This window comes from Taudactylus pleione, unplaced genomic scaffold (assembly GCF_031769625.1).
Source record: "Taudactylus pleione unplaced genomic scaffold, aTauple2 ptg000677l, whole genome shotgun sequence".
Classification (NCBI taxonomy): Eukaryota; Metazoa; Chordata; class Amphibia; order Anura; family Myobatrachidae; genus Taudactylus; species Taudactylus pleione.
Genome location: NW_028285079.1, coordinates 1,734,920 through 1,758,822, shown reverse-complemented (window position 1 = coordinate 1,758,822; position 23,903 = coordinate 1,734,920). Strand labels below are relative to the sequence as shown.

The following is a 23,903-nucleotide window of genomic DNA, read 5'->3' as shown; positions in this document are numbered from 1 at the left end:
CAGAGAGACACTGCAGCGGCTCTGTATCTTACTGCCTGATTACAGAGAGAGAGACTGCAGCGGCTCTGTATCTTACTGCCTGATTACAGAGAGACACTGCAGCGGCTCTGTATATTACTGCCTGATTACAGAGAGACACTGCAGCGGCTCTGTATATTACTGCCTGATCACAGAGAGACACTGCAGCGGCTCTGTATCTTACTGCCTGATTACAGAGAGAGACTGCAGCGGCTCTGTATCTTACTGCCTGATTACAGAGAGACACTGCAGCGGCTCTGTATCTTACTGCGTGATTGAGATGAGTTTTCTAAGATACAAATGTAACACTGCGTAAACACTTTTAGAGGGAGGTGAAACAAATGACTTTACAATGCGGATGCTCATCTCTAATTTGTCTGCATTCTGTGTGATGAGCCCCAATCCGTAGCCTGTCCAAGTCTTTTGGTGCCTAATTATCAGAGGGACTAGATTAATGCAACTAAATGGAGTTAGAGCGGCTGGGGATTACCCCTAAATCCATAATAATAGCAGATTCTCATTTTCATATTGTAATATGTATTAATTCATATGAAACACATTTATTAATGTACAATGTATCTCACTACATGTAGAGCTTCCATATAATTATATAAGCAGCCTCAATCTCTCCAATACTTAGTTGTAAATTTACTAAGATGGGAGTTCTATTCAAGAAGAGATGTTGCCCATAGCAACCAATCAGATTCTACTTCTCATTTATCTAGCACCTTTTAGATGATAATACCTGGAATCTGATTGGTTGCTATGGGCAACATCACTTCTTAATAGAACCCTCATCTTAGTAAATTTACCCCTTATAGTACATTTGCATTATTCTGTTAAGAATTGTGAGTTTTCCCTCCCCATAAATATCTGGATATGCGTATTGTCCTCCATTCTTTTCCAGTAATGTAAAGTTTTTAAGCTGTAAGTTGATCTAGAAGTGTCTTAGTTCCGTAGTTCTTGTATCCAGCGCCAAAGCTCCAGCCGTAATGCATCGCCTGTGTTTCTATGTTGCACTTCTTCTAATAAGGTCTTGTCCTTGTGTTTCAGTGTCCGCAGAGCGGTGGATGAAGACGAGGAGGCCGTGCAGGAGCGTCGCCGAGCTGCTCGTTGCATCTGGATATCTGGGAAAAAGGGACTGACTGAGAGAGAGGCAGCCGAGCTGATTGTGGAGGAGGCTAGGAGGCTGCTGAAGGAAGATTTGGCAATGATGGGGATCCGGTGGAGTCCTGATACAAGTTTTGACTCCTCTTTTAGTTCCTCTTCCTGCTCCTCTTCCGAAGCAAATTCAGACACTTTCTCTGCTCAAGAGAGAAAGTCTGTGAAGGCTTCAACCTCTGCCAGGAAGCATTCGAAAACGAACTCTCTCCCACATGCAAAAGAAAGTGAACCGAGAACGGGTCCTGAGTGTTTACAAGCCTCCGCTCAGAGTAAAAGGGAAGAGGCTTCTGCTGGGATGAAGTCACAGCTTAGAGGGACAGACACATCTAACAATGGGAATCTTGTGGCATGTAAGAACTTAGACCCTGAAGGACATCCGGCAACCTGCACAGAGATTATGTTGGTCAAAGGTAAAGAGAATATCCCTGAACTTCTGTCACTGAATGATCCTGGAAGAAAAGAAATTAGTAATAACGAGGGCAGATTATCGGTTCTGTCAGTTACCGATTCAGAGAAGAAAATTAAGGAGAAACCCGCTGTCAGTAGAACTATGAAAGTGCCCAGTAAAACCCCACTTTGCCCACAGGGTGATCGCTCAGGGGATGCTGCACTTAGTACCATCTCCAACCTTTGTAGATCGCAGATTGAGTCTAGTGGCCGTGAAGCCGCGGGTGATGCAGCTGAGGTCAGGCTCAGCGGCAAGGGGCTGATAAGGAAAGAGACAGCAGGGGCAGAGGCGCGGAAATCACAAACAAGCGAGGCTTGCCGAGACGTTATGGGAGAAATCGCTAACACAGAGGTAACCAGAGTCCCACAATTGCGACCTCCGGATGCCGAACAGTCATCGGTTATAACTGAGGAACGCGCGCCAATGAGCACCGCTGTTTCTAAAAACATGCGCTCGCACAATGGGACTATTGCCACAAATGAAGAAAGTGGCCCTGGAAAAACAGTCCCTACTGTCTGCATTGCAGGTTCCCCGAAGAACAGTCTGTCCCCTGATTTGTACATAGCATCTAGGACCTTTGAGGACAGTTTCCAGTTGGATACTCAAACGGAGAAGTTAATATTTCAGCAGGTGGCATCTGGGAGGGAACAGGGAGCAGGAGATTCCAGGTTGGCAGCAGATCTGGCTGGCACTGTGCTGCAAACGGACCTGACGCATGTTAATGCTGCGGAGCCACGCAGAACTGATATAAACCTAAACCAGGACACTGGGAATTCTGTAAAGGACTTGATCAGCTGTTCAGATGCATGCGGGGAGAGTTTAAAAGGGCCAGAAAATCAGCCTGCAAATAAGGTCACCGAAAATATTGTGCAGCTCAGAGGAAGTGATATCTCCCTGAGTGATACACAACTCCAGAGCTTGTTCCAGACCTGCCATAGCCAGACCAGTAAAGAGGGAGATTCATTCCTTAGTGCCGATACGGAATTGCTTCACGCACAGAACCATGGGCTGACCGAAGACGGCACTTTGGGATGTCTTCAAGTGGTAGGATCCAGCCTGAACATGAGTGATAGTTTCCTGTTTGACAGCTTTGATGAAGATCTTGGGACCGGTTCTAAACTAGATAAGCCCGGTTTGCCCCCACCACCTGACATCAAGGAAAAAGAGCTAGACCTGCTGAATCAGCCTGGTCTGCCCAAACCACCTGACAGCAAGAAAGAAGAAGAGATGGACCTCCAGAATCAGCCCGGTCTGCCCCCACCACCTGACAATGAAGAAAAGATGGATTTCCTGAATCAGCCTGGTCTACCTCCTCCACTTGATAGCAAGGAAGAAGAGATGGATAACCTGAGTCAGCCCAATCCCTCCGTCAATATTATGACTGAGGAGCAGAACCAGCCCTTAAAGTGTGATGACGCATCGATTATGTTCTCTCAACTTGACTCCTTCCAAATGATGGAGGCTCTAAATGACGTGGAGCTACCTCCAGGATTAGAAAGGGACAAAGAACTCACAACTGCGGGAGCCTGTCAGGTGGAAAATGTGGAAAAGAAACTTGAGCTAGAAATACCAGAAAGGATGGAAATTATGAGAAATCAGACAGAGTGGTCCGATCTCTCATTTAGCTTGACTCCAGGTATGCAAGACCTTTTAGATCAGTGGCCAAGTCCTACAGGTCATATCAAGTCTAAGGATGACCCCAGCACTTCTCGTATTAAGCAGTGTCTCTCTGTTACTGACAAAAAGGAGAGAAGTCACTCCTCAGGGCCGTTTTGCCCAGATCCTCAGGACATCCCACACACGCCATCGACAGGCCATCGTTTTCTGGATGACGCTCATCGGAATTCCACCCCCAATGATGCTGCAGGAGCTGTGGGGACACCTGACTTCAGGCCTGATAGCAGGAATGAGCTTGTTCCCCCCACACCGCCCAGTGAGTGCACATCCGGGAAGGTTATTGGGATGTCCGCCATGAAATCTGGGATCAAGAAGCAAAGAATAGAACCTGTGAGCTCAGTCGTTCTGTCTATGGAGGCTGAGAAGCAGGAAGAGGAGTTTTTGGGGTTGCAATGTACAGATTTGGACTATAGGGAGGTCCCCGGCGTTGAGCCGACTAGAGACACCTCCGTTATAGATGAGGACTTCTCCTTGCAGTTGTCTCAGGACTCATTGCCTCTGCCCTCATCCAGCGCAGAAGGGTTCAGTATTATCGATGTGGCAAGTGACCAGACTCTCTTTCAGACATTCCTGAGAGAATGGAAGAACCAGAAGAAGTTTTCCCTCTCTGTGGCCTGTGAGCGTAGGACGCAGCCTCCATCATCCAAGATGACTATTGGTGGGAGGTTCAAACAAGGTGAATGTTCTTCTTTGTAGTTCCAGACGAAGTCTTGTTATATAATCTCCTCACTGGATATGATGGGTTGCTGATTATATGGAGCACACTCCAGTGGGTGTCTCTTTGCCTTGGCCAAGTAACTGTGCTAGGCGGCTACACAGTCTCCAACACAAACCTTTAAATACAGTAGCTGCAGAAAAATGTTTAATCTGTAGAATTTAGTCATCGTGTGCACTGAAGACCAGGAGAGGTAACACGCCTGGTGGTATGTACTCCACACTGTCAGGAACCCAGAGTATCCAGTGAACTTTGAAGTTTTTAACCGAAGTATAAAATTATTATTTTTACTTTTTTATGAACTAAATAAATATTGAAGCCTCAATTGTCTTTGAACTATTAGTACTTTCATCTTTTAGTTCAGTCTCCAAGCCGTGCGCAGGTGAAGGAAGATGGCCTCCCCATCCAGGGCTGGGATGACCTTCTGCTGGTGGGCCTGGCTGTGTGCTGGGGAGGGAAAGACGCGTATTACCTGTCCTTACAGAGAGAGCAGGACCTGTCAGGTATGACCCTTTTCCCTGCATTGGCCCCTGAGACCACCTCCCTGTCAGGGATTATTAGTATTTTTACTGCCCGGTGGTGGTGCACTCATCCAAATCTTGTTGTAAAGCCTAATTACCCAATTCACCCCACATGCGATTGTTCAGAGATTGGCCGAACAACACGATTGCACAAAGTGACCACATATAGAGCCGTGGGCTGGTCTCATTTGCAGTTTGTGGTGCTGGGCATGGAGATACTCGTCTATAACACTTTACTGTTCATCATATGTGTAGGCCCAGATCAGTGCATTATGCATTCCTGAATTAAGGTGCTCCCTCCTCATACCTTAATGCACTTTGTAGTAAGGGTGAGCGGCGTTCTATGCAGGCGTTATATATTATATATACAGAAATAATAATCCTTATTACAGCCTGGTAATTCGCTTGGAGTCTGTAATCATTGATAACACCCCTACTGTGTGCTGCTGACTTTTGGCTTTTCAATAAAAGTATTTGGACAAACACTAAATAATTTTCCTATGTTATTAGAAGAACCAGCCGCATTTTCCCCATCACCTGCGCCCCTGGTGCCTTATCATGGTGCCTTGTGGTGGGATTGTTTGTCGCTAGCAGCGAGAAGCAGAGAGATGGTAAATATCTATGTACATTAATAGACGTGTGTGATCTCTATAGACCTCAGTTCTAGCCTGGCACCCCCTCCGCTGGACCAGAACCTGTCTGTGAAGGAGCGGCTGTGGTACCTGCAGGCCACGTTACAGCAGACACGTCCCCCTGAGGAGCAGAGCACCATCGTCCTGTATAACTTCATCGAGCAGTACAAGACTCTCCTCCTGGGCTGCAAGGTCTCCGTCACAGGACACTTCCAGGACCCAAAGGTTCGGACGCCTCTTTATACATGAGACCGTTTTAGGGAAGGTGATGAAGTGTTGAGCTTTTGCTGGCCGCCCTCCTTCATCCTCGCTGGTGGTGCACTTTGCTGGGTAGTTGTTGTGGTCCAGGTTTGGGCTGGCTCTGTATGTCGGCTACGTGAATGATAAAGCGCCCTCTCTATGCGGCACATTAGACATCGCTGTGAGTGGGTCCGGTATGGTTTAGCACATGTACATGTATGTAATTCGGGTGTGGTATAAGAGATAGACAGTAATTGGTTAGACAATGTCTAGATAGACACCAGATGTTAGACAGTCAATAGTTAGACACGGAAACAAGTTAGACACAAAAAAAGTCAGACACATTAAAGTTAGACATGTAAAAAGTTCGACAGGGTCAAACTGGTCAACAATAATTTTTTTGTTTGTTTTTTAGCCCTAATCTTCACCCTATCCCTAACCCTCTACTTGGTGCCTAACCCTAACCGTGGGGGTAAGTGCCTAAAGCCTAAACCTAACCCTAAAAAAAAAATAAAAAAAAAATGTGTCAACCATTTTTGTGTTGATCTTTTTCATGTCGAACTTTTGACCATGTCGGTCTTTTGTACCTGTCAAACTTTTTACATGTCTAACTTTAGTGTGTCTGACTTTTGTCTGTGTCGAACTTTTATCCTTGTCTAACTATTAACTGTCTAACATCTGGTGTCTAGAGCAGTGGTTCTCAAACTCGGTCCTCAGGACCCCACACAGGTCACGTTTTCCAGGTCACCCAGCAGGTGCACAGGTGTATTCATTACTCACCGACACATTTTAAAAGACCCACAGGTGGAGCTAATTATTCACTTGTGATTCTTTGAGGAGACCTGGAAAACATGCACTGTTTGGGGTCCTGAGGATCAAGTTTGAGAACCTGTGACCTAGACATTGTCTAACTAATTATTGTCTGTCTATAGTCCGGAACCCGTGTAATTCTTTCCTGCCTCACGCCATTTAGACTGACCATAGACGTTATCTGTTACTGCTGGAGCTCTTCCCTCTGTCGGTGGTTTGTGCTTTTGTCTATGGCCCATGGATTACACAGCAGAATCCGCGCGTCGCCTACGGCTTACATGGCGCCGACCTCATGGACCAAATAATTTGTATATTTTATCTGATCTAGGACACCGTTGAGATTTATGAGGCTCTTTTATCCCCGCTCTGTATCTTATGGCTCATCCTCAGTGTTTTTGGGGCTGATCAGTCCATTCCTGAAGACCACCTCCTGGACCATGGGTGGTGGTTCCCTTTGCTGTATAACGTTCTCGTTGTTAGTCTGTAGGGCTATGTGACATATAATGGATTTCATCTGGATATTATTCCCTTGGCAGCCCTCACATATTAACCATGTGCTCGCACGTTGGGTAAGGGCACCATGTGCGCTATGGGAGGTGTTTTTGTGCCGGCAGTGTGGTGTCTACATTAAACCATTTTGTGTCCCTTCTGTTTTTATTGTTATGTGACTAATACCAGTTACCTTCATGTCCCTTACAGGGGGCAGGGAAGTAGAGGTTTTCTCAGGCTGTTTGGTATTACAATCCCAAAATGATTTGACATTGGCGATGCAGACCGAGATCCTGCACGAACCCCCCCCGCCCGCCCCATTTATGCCGGATTCTCGCACCTGTTGCTCTTTAGCATTTGAGACACTGGGGGTATATTTACTAAAGTGCAGGTTTTTAGAAATGGAGATGTTGCCCATAGCAACCTATCGGATTCTGCTTAACATGTAACTAGCACCTTCTAGAAGATAATAGCTAGAATCTGATTGGTTGCTATGGGCAACATCTCCACTTCTAAAAACACTCACTTTAGTACATATAGCCCTAGAAGAGACTAAAGCTGGATACATACAGAAAGATATCTACAGATGATGCTCGGTCTCTCTCTGACCTTCTGTGCAGTATATCCGCTCATCGGCCGCAATACCGTCATTGGGAAACACTAACAGCTGTCAGTGAGTCATGAAGTATTTACTGTATGTAACTTTTTCTATGGATTATATTTTATATAATTACCTGAAAATATTACAGCTGACAATGATTTATAATCTTGCCTAGCCAGCATTTCTACTTCAGGGTCCATAGGGGGTCCACAGGGTTGACCTTGAGGGGTATAGCTGGATCTGGATCCACGGGCACCACCCAGTTAAAGCTTTCACTGCTCCCAGGATGCACTTGGGTCCGTCCTCCTCTATACCCCGCCCCCGACCACAGGCACCTCAGTTTTAGTTGGTGCCCGGCCGGAGTCGGGTCCCCCTGTCGCAGTGGGGCTGCAGGAGCAGCCCCTAAGCTTTATTTTAAAGAGAAATTTTATTATTTTTTTTTTACACTTTTAGAGCGGCAGCATCAGACTGTCCTTTAGGACGTCCACGCTGCCACTCCTACTCCCCGCTGGCGCCGCGACACCAGTACAGATCTGGGGATCGCGGCGGGACCCCAGAGTCTGTACTAGCCGGGCTCTGGGGACTCCCTGTGACTGCTGCCGAATCGCCGGGGATCAGGTAAGCCGCGGGTCGCCGCGTGCGGCGGCTTGCGGATACTTCCTATGCAGTCAGAAGCCTCCGGTCTCTGGGGACAGACCGGAGGCGCTAGCAGCGGCGGCAGGCTCCCCCTCTATAGAGGAATACCCCGCGTATCCGCTAGACCACCAGGGTGACAGGCTGGAAGCGGGACCGGCTACCCAGGGGTTAAATGCTAGCCAGGGGAGGCAGCCTTCCCTGTCTAGCGGCTCCTCCCCTCAGCTCAGCGCGCCTTTCAACACGCAGTCTGGCGTCGCTGAGCTGCTCTTATCTCTCGGCCACTCCTACTCTGAGGTCTCCGGCGGCCATCTTTACTGGCAGGCACCGCAGACTCCCAGGCGGTATCAAGTGGACCGGTCCCCCTGTGTACCTCTCCCCTGCTAAAGGACAGTGTACACAGCGCTATAGCCCTCCCAGACACTGAATCTGGGCGGTTGATTGTAGCAGAAGGTGCAGTGAGTACTAACTTTTCTGCATTGTATGTGACTATTGCTAGTGCTGCCTGTCTGTGACTTATTCTCCTTGCTGTCAGCTTATAACTATCCCTTTCCTTCTCCTACGGCCCGGCAGGTGTGTGGGGGAAGGGCGTTTTTCTGATACCCTCACTTATATAAAACACGTATTTGTGGGGTCTGTCACATACTGTTGTGTGCTACACAGTACCATATCTGGGCTGTTGTGTCGCATACTGGGAGTGCGCGGGTGTTAATACCGTAATTCCGCTGGTGATACGTATTTCTTGTGATTTACGGTATCATGTCTGATGAGGAGACTGAGCGCTCTGTGGCTCCTGTGCTATTTTCCTGCAGACGCTGTGCTGCTGGAGTTGATGGGGAGGACTTATCTCAGCATGGTCTGTGCGGGCGGTGCCAGCTGGTACCGGGCCCCTCTAAACCCCCTGTGTCACAGGACCCTCCTTGGGCGATGTTTTCACAGGTGCTGGCGTCCATTGCGGACCGGTTATTGGTCCCATCAACGGTCCCTTCTAGGGCGTTGCTCCAGCCCTCCATCCCCCATTCCCCGGCTATTCTGCAAATATTGTGGTCTCCCCCCGGGGCCCAGACTGTGGGTCCTTACTCGGGACTGCCTGTGTATGTCCAGTCTCATGTGACGCAGCAGTCTGTGGTGCCTTTTCAGAGTTTTCCTCAGACGGCTCCTCCACCTTGGGTGGATGTTCTCTCCAGCTCTGTACAGAGTCTGGCGGCCTCATCCTCGGCGTTTCAGTCGATGTTGCAATGTGATGTGCCACCAAGGGTGTCCAAGCGTCCTGTCGTGAGTTCACTGGCTGCGCAGTTGTCGGACTCGGAAGTGTCCTCTGATGACGGAGAGATTCATGAGGACTCTGACTCTGATGCCATGGGGCAGGAGGTGCAGGCTAAGTCCTCCATTAATGTTCCAGCATTAGTTAGGGCGGTGCGGGCTATCCTCCATATAAAGGATGATGCGCCGGCTCCTAGCTCGAAGTTCCCTCATTTTGAAAAAGCCAAGGTAACTTCGAATGTGTTTCCCCTGTCTGATCAATTAATGAATCATATGGCGACGGCCTGGCAATTACCCAGTAAGAGGCTCCTTCCTCAGAAGAGGTTGGCGTCAAATTTATCCTTTTCCTGAAGCTCATTGCAGGAAATGGGAGACTCCACCGGCGGTGGATTCCCATGTCACCCGCTTGATCAAAAGCGCAACGCTGCCATTGCCGTCTATCTCTTCTTTAAAGGATCGCACGGACAGGAAGGTGGAGACTTGTTTGAAGTCCATTTACTCTCTTTCCGGGGCAGTGGCTCGCCCGTCCATGGCTATCTCCTGGGTGGCTAAAGCCATTGAGAACTGGGCCAATGCCTTGGAGGATACCTTTACTGACGATGCTCCGAGATATCCAGAGAGCGCTAGTGGGACAGATGAGGGATGCGGCTTCCTATATTGGGGAAGCGTCTTTGGATGCCAGCCTGCTAACTTCTAGGGTTTCGGCTGCAGCTGTGTCTGCTCGGCGGTCCCTGTGGCTGAGGTCCTGGAGGGCTGATGCAGACTCTAAAAATGGTCTGGAGACCTTGCCTTTTAATGGAGAATTGCTATTTGGTCCAGATTTGGATAAAATAGTTGATACCTTGGCTAAGTCCAAGTCGGCTTTCCTCCCTTCGGCCTCTGCGCCGGCTAAAGTGAGGAGCTCTGCTTTTCGGTCCTTTCGGGTTCAGGGTAAGGCCAAGGGTCAGTCCTTCCCGAGACATTCGGCGACCAAGGCCGCACCCAAGCCCAAGAAGCAGGCATGGAGTGCTCGGTGCCCTTCTTCCAAGCAGGAGGATAAACCTGCTGCCTGATGGGACGGGCCTCTCTCTGGGGGACCCCAGAGTGGGAGGCCGACTTCTCAAATCGCCCAGTGTTGGCACAATACCACCACGGATGCCTGGGTTCGAGAAGTAGTCTCTCAGGGGTACGCCCTGTCTTTTCGGTTCAGGCCACCCCACCTGTTTTTCTGCACGAGTCCTTCTCTGGACAAGACCAAAGCTGTCCAGATTCAGGTAGCTATAGAATCCTTGCTACAAGCAGGGGTCATTGTTCCCGTTCCGCAGTCTCAGCGCGGGACGGGGTACTATTCTACTCTGTTTCTGGTGCAGAAACCCAATGGTTCTCATCGCCCTATCCTAAATTTGAAGTCACTGAACACATACCTCAGAGTTCCCAAGTTCAGGATGGAAACGTTACGTTCCATCATTCTGGCGATGGAACCTGGGAATTACATGGTCTCCCTCGATATCCAGGACGCCTATCTCCATGTGCCCATAGCACTGGCACATCAGCGGTATCTGAGGTTTGCTATCCTGAACCATCACTACCAGTTTCGGGCGTTGCCTTTCGGCCTTTCCACGGCTCCGAGGGTGTTCACCAAGGTGACGGCAGTTATGGCTGCCCACCTTCGGGGTCAGGGTATACGGCTGCTGCCGTACCTGGACGATCTTCTGCTGCTGGCAAGCTCCCCGGAGGTGCTTTTTCGACATCTCCCCCTGACCATTGCTTGTCTTCAAGCACATGGGTGGTTGATAAATTGGAAGAAGCCATGTCTGATCCCATCACAACGGATGGTCCATCTGGGAGCACTTCTGGATTCTTGTCAACAAAGGATTTTCTTGACTCCGGAAAAGGTGTCTTCCCTACAACTGAGGATACACAGTTGCCTGAGCAGTGGCAGGGTGTCGGTCCATTTGGCAATGAGAGTCCTGGGGTCCATGGTGTCGGCATTCGTCATGGTGGAGTTTGCCCAGTTCCATTCCAGGCCCCTGCAGGGCTAGATTCTTTCGGAGTGGAACGGGTTATCTCACCGGATCCGTTCACAGATGCTGGTCTTGTCCCCGGAAGTGCGCCGGTCTCTGGTGTGGTGGTTTCAGTCAGCTCATCTCATCCAGGGTCGCCCCTTTTGGATCCCGGACTGGGTTCTGCTTACGACAGATGCCAGTCTCCGGGGTTGGGGAGCAGTGCCCGGCTCGTTGTCTCTCAGGGCCGTTGGTCGGCGGAGGAAGCCGTCCTTCCCATAAACGTTCTAGAGCTGCGGGCAGTGTACCGTGCTCTACTGTCGTCAGGCACCGTTCTTCACGGAAGAGCAGTTCAGGTGCAGTCAGACAACGCTACCACAGTGGCGTACATAAATCACCAGGGAGGGACTCGCAGTCGAGCTGCGATGTCGGAGGTGTCTCAAATCCTGGCTTGGGCGGAGTGCCACCTTCCAGCAATCTCGGCAGTCTTCATCCCAGGAGTCCTCAATTGGGAGGTGGACTTCCTCAGCCGTCACAACGTGCATCCCGGGGAATGGTCGCTTCACCCAGAGGTGTTTCAACTTCTCGTGGACAAGTGGGGACTGCTGGAGTTGGACCTGATGGCCTCCCGTCACAACTGCAAGTTGCCCGTGTACAGCTCAAGGACAAGAGATGCAGGCGCAAGCCTAGTGGACGCGCGGTCAGTGAAATGGACGTTTCACCTAGTGTACCTGTTCCCTCCGATCTCCCTGCTACCTCGGGTACTCAGAAAACTCAAACAGGACGGGGGCACGTTTCTGCTGGTGACTCCAGCATAGCCCAGACGTCCTTGGTACTCTGATCTCAGGAGCTTGTCCGTAGACGCTCCGTTCCTTCTGCCTCAGCGTCGGGACCTGCTGTCTCAGGGGCCCTGCCTTTACCCGGATCTGGGTCGGCTGTCTTTGTAGCACATCCATACCCTCCTATCCATCCGCAGTGTTTCCAGGCAGAGTCCTCATACTGGCTCAGTACTGTGGTGCTTTCACGGTTGGGACCAACCTACTCTGTGTGTATACTGTTACACTTGTTGTCTGTTTTGAGCTCCAGGGTTATTGTGATATACTCTGTGTATCTCATTGCACGCTATACGCTGTTCCCACAGTCCCAGCACATCCGTGCCTCTCATTACATGCTACACGCTGTACCCACAGTCCCAGCACATACGTGTAACTCGTTACATGCTACGTGCTGTTCAAACCATGCTAGCACCTCTGTATACCTTATTGCATTGTACAAACAGTACCTCGGCATCCGTGTACCACGTTCCCAAAATTCCACACTTTGTGTACTCAGCTGTACCTTTGGCATTTGTGCCTACTGTGTTACACACTTTAGGTTATTTCGTGGCTACCACCTCTCGGAGTATCACGCTGTACCTCTTTCGGTGTGTTCCCCTGTAATATCAAAATCCCAGGGCTTCACAGAATACTCAGGCCATGACTATGGCCAGAATTCCATCTGCAATAAGTCACCTGCAAGTTCTCAGTGGAAGGGTGGAAAACCCAGCACAGATAATGCTATGTCTGCAGGAATTCCACCAGCACCTTCACACACGCCCTCTGGGAATGTACCCGTTCCATCTGCCAGCATTACAACTCTGATGCTCAGGGCAGAGTCCAGCCACCTACGGATCCCCATCCCTATGGTGTATGAGGGGATTCCTCAATCAAGTATCGGTTCACTTCGAATTTTCCCTGGTAAATTTTTTTTCAGAGAGGACCAGAGAAGCATTTATCATCTCACTACTATCTGGCCAGGCTTCTCCCATCTGGGAGCAATGTAGGCCCCTTATCCTGGACTCTACAGCATTCATAACCACTTCCAGGGGATCTTTCTATGAGAGAATGAGTTAGTGCATGTGTCAGAAAATAATATAACCTTCGATGTGTGTACCCTGTCTTTTCTAATATCTCTTTTTCAGGTGAACTAGAGGTACCAGCGGGCCCTTAATGCCCACATGCTGGTACTTGTGGTTCTTCAAGTACCATGCAAGGGAGGCTTGCTGGGACCTCTAGTTTTCCTGTAAAGGACAACACTCTATTTTTCACACAGTCAACCTGGCACCCACTACCCAGGGGTGTCGGGGATAGCCAACCTTAGTTTTCAATTCGTGTTCACATCACTCATTTTTCCAGTTCCTGAAATTCATAGGAGACAGTAGTGTAATAGTGAGTGGTAACAGTGGCATCTCCTATTTTGTAATAATAACCTAATGTTTTGTAGGTGGCTTGCTGGTTACTAGACCCGGGGTCCAAGGAGCGAACTCTTCACAATATGGTAGCAAACTTCCTTCCACATGAGCTTCCTATGCTGGACGGAGTGGGAACTGGCCAGGGAGTGCAGAGCCTAGGACTCAGTGCCAATTGTGACCAGTCGGGGCGCTACAGAGCAGCGATAGAGTCGGTTCTTATTTTCAACACAATGACCAAACTAAATAGCTTGTTAGAGAAGGATAAATTGCAAGGTAACAAGCTTTTACTAGCAGTTATTAATGGAATTATCTACTGACCAAGCCGTGATGTAAGTGCACACATTAACGCGTTTCGCCTCTCCCTCAGGTGTCTTCTCTAAGATGGAGATGCCCGCCCAGTACTGCCTGGCTCTCCTGGAACTGAATGGGATTGGCTTCAGCACAGAGGAGTGTGAAATGCAGAAACACATCATGCAAGCCAAAATGAATGAGATTGAGGTCCAGGCATACCAGCTGGCTGGACACAGCTTCGCCTTGACAAGTCCTGATGACGTTGCTCAGGTGCTGATAAAAATGTATTTGAATTCCCAGTAAAATTGTTCCTAGTAGATGTCTGATGTCCAAAAATGATGTGAAAGGTTCTCTCTAATGATAGAACCTCAGGAATCTCTCTCAATACTTCTTGTAGCATCTGCATGATGTAAAAAGCAGGTTCAGCTGGTGCTTCATGGGTCAGGCACAGTTATCTATTGTTAGAAGGTTTGTGCCAAGTTCTCCTGCTGCAGGACAGAGAGAATTGCTGATGTGGTTAATTCTATAATATGCCCCCTTCAAATAAATGTCACACCTGCCATGACGCGTTTCACAACTGGTACATTCCTTAAGGCGCCTGTTTCCGCCATTGCTGGCCTTCTGGCGTGTGAATAACAGTCATCGTTCTGTTTTTTAGGTGTTGTTCATTGAACTTAAGCTCCCACCCAATGGAGATCTGAAAGGGCAGAAGAAGACCTTGGGGTACACAAGGAGAGCGGCAGTGAATGGAAACCGAGTTCGGCTCAGCAAGCAGTTCAGCACCACAAAGGTTAAATAATCTGCAATAATCTGCTCCGGACTCTATAAGTGACATTAGCGCATATCAGCGAGAGAGGCCGCCACGTTCTACTCACATTATTCTGCTGTGCGTCACCTTATTATCCCCAGAAAGAAATATACAGCATAAAATTACAAGAGCCTGAATTCAAAGGGCTTTATTTAATAATAAGTGTTTAATATGAGAGCGCCCGTTTATCTCACCATGTTATGATGTGTTCTGTCCTGTTGTCCGTCCAAATTGTTCATATTTTGGGGCTTTTTTTCTCCAAAGTTAATTTATTATTCAGATGCTCAGTTCTTTTATTACAGAGTTTACAAATCATGTTCCAGATATAAATATTACTGTGAGCGCTGAGGGCTCCTCTCCCGTCCCACAGCGTCTCTATCAGGGAGTAACTTTCTGCTTTGTCATCAGGATGTTCTGGAGAAGCTGAAACCTCTGCACCCTCTTCCTGGGCTGATCCTGGAATGGAAGAGAATCACTAATGCCATGACCAAAGTCGTGTACCCGTTACAGAGAGAGAAGATCTTCAGCCCGTCCCTGTGCATGGAGCGAATATATCCCATCTCCCAGACCCATACCGCCACAGGTACCCCAGACCCATACCGCCACAGGTACCCCAATCCCCCAGACCCATACCGCCACAGGTACCCCAGTCTCCCAGACCCATACCGCCACAGTTACCCCAATCCCCCAGACCCATACCGCCACAGGTACCCCAATCCCCCGGACCCATACCGCCACAGGTACCCCAATCCCCCGGACCCATACCGCCACAGGTACCCCAGTCTCCCAGACCCATACCGCCACAGGTACCCCAGACCCATACCGCCACAGGTACCCCAATCCCCCAGACCCAAACCGCCACAGGTACCCCAGTCTCCCAGACCCATACCGCCACAGGTACCCCAGTCTCCCAGACCCATACCGCCACAGGTACCCCAATCTCCCAGACCCATACCGCCACAGGTACCCCAATCCCCCGGACCCAAACCGCCACAGGTACCCCAATCTCCCGGACCCATACCACCACAGGTACCCCAATCTCCCGGACCCATACCGCCACAGGTACCCCAATCCCCCTGGCACATACCGCCACAGGTACCCCAGTCTCCCAGACCCATACCGCCACAGGTACCCCAATCCCCCAGGCACATACCGCCACAGGTACCCCAATCTCCCAGGCACATACCGCCACAGGTACCCCAATGTCCCAGGCACATACCGCCACAGGTACCCCAATCCCCCAGGCACATACCGCCACAGGTACCCCAATCCCCCAGGCACATACCGCCACAGGTACCCCAATCCCCCAGGCACATACCGCCACAGGTACCCCAATCTCCCAGGCACATACCGCCACAGGTACCCCAATCTCCCAGGCACATACCGCCACAGGTACCCCAATCTCCCAGGCACATACCGCCACAGGTACCCCAATCCCCCAGGCACATACCGCCACAGGTACCCCAATCCCCCGGACCCATGCCGCCACAGGTACCCCAATCTCCCAGGCACATACCGCCACAGGTACCCCAATCTCCCAGGCACATACCACCACAGGTACCCTAGTCTCCCAGGCACATACCCCCACAGGTACCCCAATCTCCCAGGCACATACCGCCACAGGTACCCCAATCTCCCAGGCACATACCGCCACAGGTACCCCAATCTCCCAGGCACATACCGCCACAGGTACCCCAATCTCCCAGGCACATACCGCCACAGGTACCCCAATCTCCCAGGCACATACCGCCACAGGTACCCCAATCTCCCAGGCACATACCGCCACAGGTACCCCAATCCCCCGGACCCATGCCGCCACAGGTACCCCAATCTCCCAGGCACATACCACAGGTACCCTAGTCTCCCAGGCACATACCCCCACAGGTACCCCATCTTCCACATAAGTAATTAGTAGTATTTAACAACGCGTTTCACTATGAGATGAAGGGTTCTTAGAGTAATCATCATTAGATCCCATCATTATTACACATTAACTAGTTGCAACATAATTAGTGTCTAATTAATCAGCATTTCTCCACTAACAGGTCGTGTCAGTTTTACTGAGCCAAATGTCCAGAATGTGCCCAAAGACTTTGAGATTGAAATGCCACGTTTGGTGGGAGAGAGCCCCCCATCCCAGGGACCAGGATCTGCTGTTCTTTCTAAGCATCGGTACATTTTAATATTTTATTTATTACTATAAAGGGTATGTCAAATTCCTCATTCCAGTGTTTCCCAAATCCAGTCCTAGCAGTGCATGTTTTCCAGGTCTTCCCACTGAATCACAAGTGGATTAATAAGTGTCACTTGTGCAGCTGTTAAAATGTGTCAGTCAGCAATGACTACACCTGTGCGCCAGCAAGGAGATATGGAAAACATGCTATGACTGGATTTGGTAAACACTGTCATATCCAATACACTGAGATCCATCATCATACTGACCTATGCAGACTATCGGGGTCCCCCTGAGCTGGGTCAGTATGTTGTCCTCTCACATATTGGAATTGTTTAGCTCTGTATAAAATATTGACACTTCATCTTTTTTTAATAATATTAGGTGGGTTGTGGCATGGCACAGAGGTTTACTGCCTCGCATTACAGGGGTCATGGGTTCATTTCCATCTAAGACACTATCTGTGTGGAGTTTGTATGTCCCCCTTGTGTTTAATGTGGGCTTCATTCAACAGTACATAAACAGCAAGGTCAGTGGACTTTTGACAAAATGGACTGAGAAAGTGGTTCACGATGGAATGAGCCGTGTTATTGGGAGAGTGGTTCACGATGGAATGAGCCGTGTTATTGGGAGAGTGGTTCACGATGAAATGAGCTGTGTTATTGGGAGAGTGGTTCACGATGGAATGAGCCGTGTTATTGGGAGAGTGGTTCGCGATGGAATGAGCCGTGTTTTTGGGAGAGTGGTTCACGATGGAATGAGCCGTGTTATTGGGATATTGGTTCACGATGGAATGAGCCGTGTTATTGGAAGAGTGGTTCGCGATGGAATGAGCCGTGTTATTGGGAGAGAGGTTCAGGTTGGAATGAGCAGTGTTATTGGGAGAGTGGTTTGCGATGGAATGAACCGTGTTATTGGGAGAGTGGTTTGCGATGGAATGAGCTGTGTTATTGGGAGAGTGGTTCGCGATGGAATGAGCCGTGTTATTGGGAGAGAGGTTCAGGTTGGAATGAGCAGTGTTATTGGAAGAGTGGTTCGCGATGGAATGAGCCGTGTTATTGGGAGAGAGGTTCAGGTTGGAATGAGCAGTGTTATTGGAAGAGTGGTTCGCGATGGAATGAGCCGTGTTATTGGGAGAGTGGTTCACGATGGAATGAGCAGTGTTACTGGGAGAGTGGTTCGCGATGGAATGAGCCGTGTTATTGGGAGAGTGGTTTGCGATGGAATGAGCCGTGTTATTGGGAGAGTGGTTCACGATGAAATGAGCTGTGTTATTGGGAGAGTGGTTCGCTATGGAATGAGCTGTGTTATTGGGAGAGTGGTTCGCTATGGAATGAACCGTGTTATTGGGAGAGTGGTTTGCGATGGAATGAGCCGTGTTATTGGGAGAGTGGTTCGCTATGGAATGAGCCGTGTTATTGGGAGAGTGGTTCGCGATGGAATGAACCGTGTTATTGGGAGAGTGGTTTGCGATGGAATGAGCCGTGTTATTGGGAGAGTGGTTCACGATGAAATGAGCTGTGTTATTGGGAGAGTGGTTCGCTATGGAATGAGCCGTGTTATTGGGAGAGTGGTTCGCGATGGAATTAGCTGTGTTATTGGGAGAGTGGTTTGCGATGGAATGAACCGTGTTATTGGTTGAGTGGTTTGCGATGGAATGAACCGTGTTATTGGGAGAGTGGTTTGCGATGGAATGAGCTGTGTTATTGGGAGAGTGGTTCGCGATGGAATGAGCCGTGTTATTGGGAGAGAGGTTCAGGTTGGAATGAGCAGTGTTATTGGAAGAGTGGTTCGCGATGGAATGAGCCGTGTTATTGGGAGAGAGGTTCAGGTTGGAATGAGCAGTGTTATTGGAAGAGTGGTTCGCGATGGAATGAGCCGTGTTATTGGGAGAGTGGTTCACGATGGAATGAGCAGTGTTACTGGGAGAGTGGTTCACGATGGAATGAGCCGTGTTATTGGGAGAGAGGTTCAGGTTGGAATGAGCCGTGTTATTGGGAGAGTGGTTCACGATGAAATGAGCTGTGTTATTGGGAGAGTGGTTCGCTATGGAATGAGCCGTGTTATTGGGAGAGTGGTTCACGATGGAATGAGCCGTGTTATTGGGAGAGTGTTTCACGATGGAATGAGCCGTGTTATTGGGAAAGTGGTTCACGATGGAATGAGCAGTGTTATTGGGAAAGTGGTTCACGATGGAATTAGCTGTGTTATTGGGAGAGTGGTTCGCGATGGAATGAGCCGTGTTATTGGGAGAGTGGTTTGCGATGGAATGAGCCGTGTTATTGGGAGAGTGGTTCGCGATGGAATGAGCAGTGTTATTGGGAGAGTGGTTCGCGATGGAATGAGCAGTGTTATTGGGAGAGTGGTTCACGATGGAATGAGCAGTGTTATTGGGAGAATGAGGTTCAGGTTGGAATGAGCCGTATTATTGGGAGAGTGGTTCACGATGGAATGAGCAGTGTTATTGGGAGAGTGGTTCACGATGGAATGAGCAGTGTTATTGGGAGAATGAGGTTCAGGTTGGAATGAGCAGTGTTATTGGAAGAGTGGTTCACGATGAAATGAGCAGTGTTATTGGGAGAGTGGTTCGCGATGGAATGAGCCGTGTTATTGGGAGAGTGGTTTGCGATGGAATGAGCCGTGTTATTGGGAGAGTGGTTCGCGATGGAATGAGCCGTGTTATTGGGAGAGTGGTTCGCGATGGAATGAGCAGTGTTATTGGGAGAGTGGTTCGCGATGGAATGAGTTGTGTTGCTGGTAGACCTATGTGCAATGGTTTATTATATTAGAGCCAAGTACACAGTGGACAGTTAAGTAATAATGGAATTAAAGATAGATTAAAGGTATACATAGCTGAAGTTATTTAGTTCTCAGTAAGGTACTTTTATTTATTCCTTCCTTTAAATAAGCCCATTTAACATAGTGTACCCCTGCCAATAGAGAGAAGACAGGACTAGGCATGAAGAGCAACAGGTGGGTGCTGTAGAGTTTAACTTGCTAAATAATCACAATTGAATAACTATAAAGTCATGTAGCACAGATATACACCCGATACTGGTAAGAGAGTAATATGTTGGTCGGTGACTTCCTTTATCTTTTATTGAGCAATAGAGAAGAGTATGTGACCTCTGGCAGCCGGTCTGATGACTGATTGCTAGCTCCTTGTTACAGAGTACAAAGGGGATGTAGACAGGAAGGCCGACAGTGACAGCCCGGCATGGGACTAAAGATAGGCGTCTAAATACCGATGCCTAACATTAGCCCCACTCCGAATTCCAGACGCCCGGTATACCAAACGTAGGTAAGCCGGGCGTCGGGAGCAGTTAGCCACGGGTGGGTGGGGGGAGGGTTAGGTTTAGGGACTCCCGGGGGGACTTAGGGTTAGGTACCACCGGGGGGAGGTTAGGGTTAGGCATCCCTTCCCGGGAGGGTTAGGTTTAGGGTGCGGGGGGGGGGGGGGTTAGGTTTAGGCACCCCTGGTGGGAGGTTAGGGTTAGGCACTAGCGGGGAAGGTTACGGTTAGGCACCTCTAAGTGAGCGTTAGGGGGGCAGAGGGGAGGGTTAGGGTACTTACCCTAGTCGGCCTTCCGGCATCGTTATTTCATCTGCCCGGGCTTAGATCCGGCGGTGTTACTTACCGATTCCATACAGAGAGGTTTTACACCATGTCATGATGTCATCCATCCTGTACTGTAGCAGCTCAGGCCTGCGGTACCCGGCTCTGTACATATTACAGAGGTTCTGTGTTTCCCGTTATACATGCTATTGCTTTATTCTGTGGCGGTATTGCGCGCCATGTAATCCGTCTCTGGTATAAGTGGGATGTCGGTACTGATGATGCCCCCTGGAGCTGAGATTGCTGAGTGTAATAAGTAATGAATGCTGAGGCTTTGTCTGCTATCAGAGTACAAAGTGTTTGGGAAGGAATTACTGTGACCCGGGGCTCTGGCTGCGTTCTTCTCCGTCTGTTAGCGGCACCTGCAGGAAAAGCTGACCTGAGCGGCTTTGTTCTGTCACGTTACTGACGTGTCTATGCCCCAGGACCCGTCCTGTCTCCGGAGAGCTGGTGCAGTCAGCCGGGAAGTTTCCCTCGTCTCCCTCTAGTATTGTTCTCTTCTACGCTTTGTGCGGCTGAGGGCGACCTGGGGACTTGTTCTAGTTATTATGGGGAACCCAGATATGTTCATGTTTCCTTTGCAAATAATCACTGGTTCTCTCTGCAGGAGAAACATGTGTCAAGTAGTCCTGTCTTTCTATTCAGGGGTAAGAGGAACGTTCCCAGAGCTATGGTCCGGGCAGAACAGATTCCGGCAGAGAAGGGAATGTCCTTCTTCGTCAGTATGAGACACGCCTTCGTCCCGTTCCCAGGTAACATCAGCCATATAAAGGAGTATTGTGACTATCGCCCACACTCACCCCTGTGCCCTGTGTGCTCTGTCCAACTGACTGTGGTTGGCTCTGTCCGGTGTCAGACATTGTGCTGCTGCAGCCTCTGGGGGGCGCTAAGTCAGATCTGTGCAACTTAGAGTGTGGCCCAGAGCTCCGTACACACATGGATGGGCATTATCCTGCCCGCAGACGTAATATAATGCCATGTTCTTCATTAGTGGTGCCTGAGCCGCATCGTCTTACGTGTAAGAGTCGGCATTACAGTCAGTAATAACCCGACACAGCAGAGATGTTATAGGATCCTAAAGGAGATCATACATAGGTGAACATACATGTACCGATGAGTATATAACACACACTTATGTACGTGCTGTAAATCATGCCACCAACTGCATATTTATATAATTACATATAATGGCCCCAGCTAACATGACGGGGTACGTGAAGATGAGCTGAGAATGGAAGTTCAGATCTGTGCAGATTTTTAGGGGCTAATGTACAGAATAGCTCCAGAGGACCTCATCACTATACTATATTATTATTATTATATATTATTATTATACTATACTGGCTGGTTAGATACGCAGTTTAGTAGAGCCCGGCTAATGAGTAGCTTATGGGGTCGTATTGTCCTTTTTCTGGGTACTGAGCGTGACTGTGCGGTGACATTGGGGAGCAGGGGACAGAGGAACACACGGGGGTCAGTGTTAGGGAACGTGACTGTGCGGTGACATTGGGGAGCAGGGGACAGAGGAACATACAGGGGTCAGCGTTAAGGAACGTGACTGTGCGGTGACATTGGGGAGCAGGGGACAGAGGAACACACGGGGTCAGTGTTAGGGAACGTGACTGTGCGGTGACATTGGGGAGCAGGGGACAGAGCAACACACGGGGGTCAGTGTTAGGGAACGTGACTGTGTGGTGACATTGGGGAGCATAGACAGAGGAACACACGGGGGTCAATGTTAGTGAACGTGACTGTGCGGTAACATTGGGGAGCAGGGGACAGAAGAGCACATGGGGGTCAGTGTTAGGGAACGTGACATTGGGGAGCAGGGGACAGAGGAACACACGGGGGTCAGTGTTAGGGAACGTGACTGTGCGGTAACATTGGGGAGCAGGGGACAGAAGAGCACATGGGGGTTAGTGTTAGGGAACGTGACATTGGGGAGCAGGGGACAGAGGAACACACGGGGGTCAGTGTTAGGGAACGTGACTGTGCGGTAACATTGGGGAGCAGGGGACAGAAGAGCACATTCGGGTCAGTGTTAGGGAACGTGACATTGGGGAGCAGGGGACAGAGGAACACACGGGGGTCAGTGTTAGGGAACGTGACTGTGCGGTGACATTGGGGAGCTGGGGACAGAGGAACACACGGGGGTCAGTGTTAGGGAACGTGACTGTGCGGTGACATTGGGGAGCAGGGGACAGAGGAACACACGGGGGTCAGTGTTGGGGAACGTGACTGTACGGTGACATTGGGGAGTAGGGGACAGAGGAACACACGGGGTCAGTGTTAGGGAACGTGACTGTGCGGTGACATTGAGGAGCAGGGGGACAGAGGAACACACGGGGTTTAGCGTTAGGGAACGTGACTGTGCGGTGACATTGGGGAGCAGGGGACAGAGGAACACACGGGGTCAGCGTTAGGGAACGTGAATGTACGGTGACATTGGGGAGTAGGGGACAGAGGAACACACGGGGTCAGTGTTAGGGAACGTGACATTGAGGAGCAGGGGGACAGAGGAACACACGGGGGTCAGCGTTGGGGAACGTGACTGTGCGGTGACATTGGGGGGCAGGGGACAGAGGAACACACGGGGGTCAGCATTAGGGAACGTGACTGCGGTGACATTGGGGAGCAGGGAACAGAGGAACACACAGGGGTCAGCTTTGGGGAACGTGACTGTGCGGTGACATTGTGGAGCAGGGGACAGAGGAACACACGGGGGTCAGCGTTGGGGAACGTGACTGTGCGGTGACATTGGGGAGCAGGGGACAGCGGAACACACGGGGGTCAGCATTAGGGAACGTGACTGTGCGGTGACATTGGGGAGCAGGGGACAGAGGAACACACGGGGGTCAGCGTTAGGGAACGTGACTGTACGGTGACATTGGGGAGCAGGGGACAGAGGAACACACGGGGGTCAGCGTTAGGGAACGTGACTGTACGGTGACATTGGGGAGCAGGGGACAGAGGAACACACGGGGGTCAGCGTTAGGGAACGTGACTATGCGGTGACATTGGGGAGCAGGGGACAGAGGAACACACGGGGTCAGCGTTAGGGAACGTGAATGTACGGTGACATTGGGGAGTAGGGGACAGAGGAACACACGGGGTCAGTGTTAGGGAACGTGACATTGAGGAGCAGGGGGACAGAGGAACACACGGGGGTCAGCGTTGGGGAACGTGACTGTGCGGTGACATTGGGGAACAGGGGACAGAGGAACACACGGGGGTCAGTGTTGGGGAACGTGACTGTGCTGTGACATTGGGGGGCAGGGGACAGAGGAACACACGGGGGTCAGCATTAGGGAACGTGACTGCGGCGACATTGGGGAGCAGGGAACAGAGGAACACACAGGGGTCAGCTTTGGGGAACGTGACTGTGCGGTGACATTGTGGAGCAGGGGACAGAGGAACACACACGGGGGTCAGCGTTGGGGAACGTGACTGTGCGGTGACATTGGGGAGCAGGGGACAGCGGAACACACGGGGGTCAGCATTAGGGAACGTGACTGTGCGGTGACATTGGGGAGCAGGGGACAGAGGAACACACGGGGGTCAGCGTTAGGGAACGTGACTGTACGGTGACATT

The 23,903-nt window shown here is 50.2% G+C and overlaps 1 protein-coding gene across 1 annotated transcript in view; it reads left to right on the top strand.

Annotated features, from left to right (window-relative positions):
- Positions 1-23,903, top strand: part of POLQ (DNA polymerase theta) — a 225,038-nt gene that overhangs the window by 58,143 nt on the left and 142,992 nt on the right. The window contains exons 17-25 of the mRNA XM_088455888.1: positions 1,072-3,983; positions 4,382-4,525; positions 5,198-5,400; positions 13,456-13,696; positions 13,791-13,984; positions 14,373-14,504; positions 14,931-15,105; positions 16,568-16,694; positions 20,957-21,063. Coding sequence (XP_088312014.1) covers positions 1,072-3,983; positions 4,382-4,525; positions 5,198-5,400; positions 13,456-13,696; positions 13,791-13,984; positions 14,373-14,504; positions 14,931-15,105; positions 16,568-16,694; positions 20,957-21,063 — 4,235 coding nt within the window. The remainder of the gene's footprint in view (positions 1-1,071; positions 3,984-4,381; positions 4,526-5,197; positions 5,401-13,455; positions 13,697-13,790; positions 13,985-14,372; positions 14,505-14,930; positions 15,106-16,567; positions 16,695-20,956; positions 21,064-23,903) is intronic.